We start from the raw sequence: 5491 nt of genomic DNA on the forward strand, positions 1-5491 counted from the left end.
AGACTTTTCTCCAGCCTTTTATTCATTGGTAGTGACTATCTTTGTTATTGAGGTATATTTCTTGTATGCAACAAAATGCTGCATCCTATTTATGTATCAAATATGTTAGCTTATGTTTTTTTATAGATGAGTTGAGTCCATTAATATTGAGAGATATTAAAGACAGATTGTTGTTAGTTTCTATTACATTTGGTTTTGTATGTGGCATTATGGGCATGTGATTCTTTCCTTTTGGCTTTGTTGTGAGGTGATTAATATCTTATCCTTTCTTCAGTGTAATTACCCTTATTGTGTTGGAGTTTTTTTTCCTAGAAGCTTCTGTAGGGCTTTATTGGTAGATAGATACTGTTTGAATTTTGTTTTGTCCTGGAATATTTTGGTTTCTTCATTTATATTGGTTAAGAGTTTTGCTGGGAATAGTAGCTTGCTCTGGCATCTGTATTCCCTTGGGGTCTCAATGAACTCTGTCCAGGCTCTTCTGGCTTTTAGTATCTCTGTTGACAAGTCTGGTGTAATTCTGACAGGCCTTCCTTTATATGTAACTTGACCCTTTTTCCCAAAGGCTGGGTCCTACCCCATTGATCACTAATTGAGAAAATGCCTCACAGCTGTACCTCATGGAGGCCTTTTCTCATCTGAGGTTCCTTTCTCTTTGTTAACTAACTTGTGTATTGTTGACGTACAAAACCAGCCAGTACTGGCGATATCTCTGACTTTTTGCCTACCTTTGAGACACTTTTCCTCCTACTGGGGTCGCCTTATTTAGCCTTGATATGAGGTATATGACTATGCCATAAACTAGAAAGACAAAGACACCAAAGTAACAAGAGTAATCCTAAAACAACAAGCAGTTTTGTAAGCAGGTATTCTGAGAGAATAATGAAAAATTCAGTTTCTGAACATCTCTTTGATTCCAGAAATATATCTATTATCAACAGTGTTAATAATGAAATATAGATAAAAATCTTATTCACCGGAGAAAAATAATGAAACACTTCATTCTAACACCTATTTTGATCCTAAGAAAAATAAAATTCACTGAGCATAATAATAAGTAAGCCTTATGTCCTTTATTAATATTCCATAAAATATCCATTAAATTAATTAATAGATGAGATCAGGCACATTCATTGTTGTACAGCCAAAGACTTAATTTTATACATAAGAGATTATTTCAATATTTATTTCTAATGGAATTCTTTAAAGAAAAATTACCCATATACATACATTGAATGAATTCTATCACAGCTGCTTAAAATGGGTTGCTTTTTTTGTTACATTGATTACTAGCACCATCAGTAAGAAGACATTATTATTCAAACTCTACGAAAAACCTTATACATTAGATTTTCCATAGACTTTTTCATCTCTGAATTTCTCAAGGCATATATTAAAGGATTCAAAATAGGAGTGACAATTGTATAAAAAACAGTAATGGATTTATCAATTGGAAAGTTGTGAACAGGTCTAACATACATGAAAATACAGGGAACAAAGAAAAGGCCAACCACCATGATGTGGGAACTGCAAGTGGATAAAGCTTTCTGTCTCCCTTCCTGACTGTGAGTCTTAAGAGATTTTAGAATGATTCCATAGGAAATTATGAGAATGATAAAGACTAACATACATATTGCTCCACCATTGGCAACCACAGTGAGGCCAATAAAATATGTATCAGTGCATGCAAGTCCTAATAATGGGTACATGTCACAGATGAAGTGGTCAATGACATTTGGACCACAAAAGGGAAGGTTATATACAAAGAGAAGTTGAGCTACAGAGTGTGTAAGGCCTCCAGCCCAGGAAACCACCAATAGGAGGAAGCAAGCCCTCCTATTCATGATAATCAAATAATGCAGTGGTTTACAGATGGCCACATAACGATCATAGGCCATCACCATAAGAAGGAAGACCTCAGCACCACCAAGTAGATGCTCTAAGAAGAGCTGAGTCATACAAGCTGAAAAGGAAATTGTTTTTCTATTACAGAGCAAGTCTATCATCAACTTGGGTGAAATAGAAGTGGAATAAACAGCATCCAGAAGTGACAGATAGGCAAGGAAGAAGTACATTGGAGTCGCTAAGGAGGGACTGGCTATGACTGTCCCCACAATGAGTAGGTTACCTACTATAGTCACAATGTAGATGAGTAAAAACATGACAAACAATGCTTTTTGCCCAGTAGGATCTTGAGTGAGACCCAGGAGAACAAACTCTGTGACATTACTTCTCTGTCCCATTGGCCCTCTTAAAAGTCTGGATTTACTGATTAAAGGTCTTGAACAGACTCTGCCATGAAGTTGTGATCTTGACCATCAGTTCAATGCCATTATTGCATTAAACTCATCATCACTATCTGTCCCATAGATAACCATTTCTCCTTCTTCTTCCAATGATCTCCAGAAATCTTCTGTTAACTCCTTCCCCTCAGAGGATTTTGTTGAACCTACAAATGTAATGTCATATGTCAAGATGCAGTGGGTAGTTTACCTAGGGTTTTATTCAACTTGTTATTCTTAATTTTTAACGAACCACCTGATTGACCAACTCCATATATTCTTCTCTCCTTTTCATTCAAATACGCCATGTCTTCAATATTTTTTGGTTATCTACTGCTTTGGGTTTGGATTATTCTTACAGATTCAAGATGCATTATTAAAATAGATCTTAGGTAAAGTGGATTACTTCGATGTGTATGATCAGGAAACAGACCAAGTGACAACAAAATGGAGAAAGCAAAATAAGCAGCCTAAGTGGTAAAAGGAATAATTATAGTAATAGTCAAAAGGAACAAATATAAAACAAATATAGCAATTTGTATGCATAAAGCTGTCATGATAAAATGGATTACTGTGTTAATCTAAAATCTAATTATGAAAAACTAAAAAAGATATAGGAGAAGATCTTTCTTCTTTCTAAAATGTATAAGAAAGCTTCTGTAAGACAAAGGACATAATCAATAAGATAAATTGGCATCCTACAGATTGGGGAAAATTTTTTTTCACTAACCCCATTGAGGGCTAATATCCAAATATATAAAGAACTCAAGAAATTAATCATCAAAAAAGCCAAACAACCCAATTTTTTAAAAAAATGGGGTATAGAACTAAGTCATAACAGAGGAATCTCAAATGGCTGAGAAGCACCTAAAGAAATGTTCAAAGTCCTTAGTGATCAGAGAAATGCAAATCAAAACAACCCTGAAATTCTATCTTATACCAGTCAGACTGACTAAGATCAAAACCTCAGGTGAAAATACATGTTGGCCAGGATGTGGAGACAGAGGAATATTCCTCCATTGCTGGTGCTATTGCAAACTGGTACAACCACTCTGGAAATCAATTTGTAGGTTACTCAGAAACTCAGCAATATCACTCTTGGGAATATACCGAAAAGATGCCCCACCATACCACAGGGGCCCATGTTCCACTATGTTCATAGCAGCCTTATTTGTGATAGCCAGAAGCTGGAAACAACCCAGATGTCCCAAAACAGAAAAATAGATAAAGAAAATGTGGTTCATTTACACAATGGAATACTACTCAGCTATTAAGAATGAGGACTTGGAGCTTGCTCTGTCCCAGGCTGCCCTTGAACTCAGAGACCTGGTTGCCTTTGTCTCCTGAGATTAAAGTTTTTCATGGCCACTGTACCTCAACATCCAGATCAAAAGTGTGTGTCATCCCACATCAATATCTGGATCAAAAGCCTGTGTCTTCCAGCTTCAAGATTTGGATCACATGTGTTCTCCATTTCTGGATTGCAGTTCATTCAGATATGGTCAAGTTGACAGCTGGAATGGCCATCACAGGGTTGAGAAATGAACAAGCCATTGATCAGATGGGAGAAAATGGCAATGAAATGTCTCAAAGGGGAAAGGTAGCCACTGGAGAAGGTGGAGTTGAAAGAGCAAGAGTTGGGGGTCAATCTAAGGCCAGTGGGAAAATTCCACAAACCTCTGAGCACAAAGACCCCTCCCTTCCAGGAGGAGTAGAGCCAGCTCAGTTCCTAGAACAACTGCAAGCCAACTATCAGACAAAGCCACCTGTGACGCCCCAGCCGACCCCCTTGGAAAGTCCAGGACGGTCTACTGACCACGAGTCAGTTTGAAGATCGATTCGCCCCACCAATGGTACCCTGCCTAGTTACTATTGTTTGAATTCTGCCCTTATTGTTTGAAATTTGCCCTTATGAAAGTTATATGACTCCCTGTTAGAGTCTGCTCAAGAGTCATCTCCCTCTCAAGTGGGGTGACCCCAACACGTTGGAATAATAAAAAACTTGCTTTTGCATTGAAAAAAAAAAAAAAAAAAAAAAAAAAAAAAAAGAATGAGGACATCCTGTGTTTGCACACAAATGGATGGGACTAGAAAATATCATCCTGAGTGAGGTAACTCAGACCCAAAAGGACATGCACAGTATGTTTTCACTAATAAGTGGGTATTAGCAAAAATATATACAGAATACCTAAAATACAGTCCACAGAACTCAAAAAGGTCAATAAGCAGAGGGACCCAAGTGAGGATGCCTCAGTCGCACTTGAGAGGGAAAAGAAAGCAATCCCAAGTGGGAAGGGAGAGAGGGACAGGGGAGTGAATGGGGATGGGGATTGTGGGAGTGGGGAACATGATCTGGTATTAGGTGGGGGAAATGGACTGAAGCCCTGAGGGCCAGCAGAAAGAATAGAAACTGGTGACCTTGGTACGAAAGAAGTTGAGAGTACACTCTAGAATGTATCTGAGACCTGGGAAGTGAGAAACCCTCAGGACTCAAAGGAGGGGACCTTAGATGAAATGCCCTACAGTGGGGAGAGGGAACTTTTTGAACCCACCTCCAGCAGAAAGACAGGTCATCAAGTGAGGGATGAGGTTGCTGTCCCACAGTGAAAGCTCTGATCCATAATTTTTCCTGTCTAAAAGAAATACAGGGGTGGAAATGGAGAAAAGCCTGAAGAAAAATGAAGGTCCAGCAGCAGGCCCAAAGTGGGATCCAGCTCAAGGGTAGGTCCAAGACCTGACAACACTACTGAAGCTATGGGGCATCCATAAAAAGGGACCGATCATGACTGCCCTCCAAGACTCAGCAAGCAGCTTAAAGAGCTAGATGCAGATATGTGTAACCAACCAATGAACAGAAACCCCTCTGGTTGAATTAGAGAAAAGCTAGAAGAACCTGAGGAGGAGGACAATCCTGAAGGAAGACCAGCAGTCTCAATTAACCTGAACATCTGAGAGCTCTTAGACACTGGATCACCAACCGGGCAGCATACACCAGCTGAAACGAGGCCTCCACCATGTATATAGCAGTGGACTCCTGGGTCTGGGTTCAGTCAGAGAAGATGCACCTAATCCTCAAGAGATTGGAGGTCCCAGAAGTTTAGAGATCTGGTGGGGTAGGTAGGGTGGGACATCCTTCTGGAGACTGGAGGCAGGGGTATGGAATGTGGAACAGTCAGGAGGTGAGCTGGGAGAAGAATAAAATCTGGAGTGTA

The 5491-nt window shown here is 39.4% G+C and overlaps 1 protein-coding gene across 1 annotated transcript; it reads right to left on the reverse strand.

The window, feature by feature from the left end:
* Nucleotides 1-1316: 1316 nt before the first annotated feature.
* On the reverse strand, nt 1317-2240 carry LOC116900466 (olfactory receptor 4A16-like). The gene has a single exon (XM_032902203.1). The coding sequence runs from the start codon at nt 2238-2240 to the stop codon at nt 1317-1319; it is 924 nt and encodes a 307-aa protein (XP_032758094.1).
* Between the last annotated feature and the right edge of the window lie 3251 nt (nt 2241-5491).

The sequence above is a fragment of the Rattus rattus genome, chromosome 5, assembly GCF_011064425.1.
Source record: "Rattus rattus isolate New Zealand chromosome 5, Rrattus_CSIRO_v1, whole genome shotgun sequence".
Taxonomy (NCBI): Eukaryota; Metazoa; Chordata; class Mammalia; order Rodentia; family Muridae; genus Rattus; species Rattus rattus.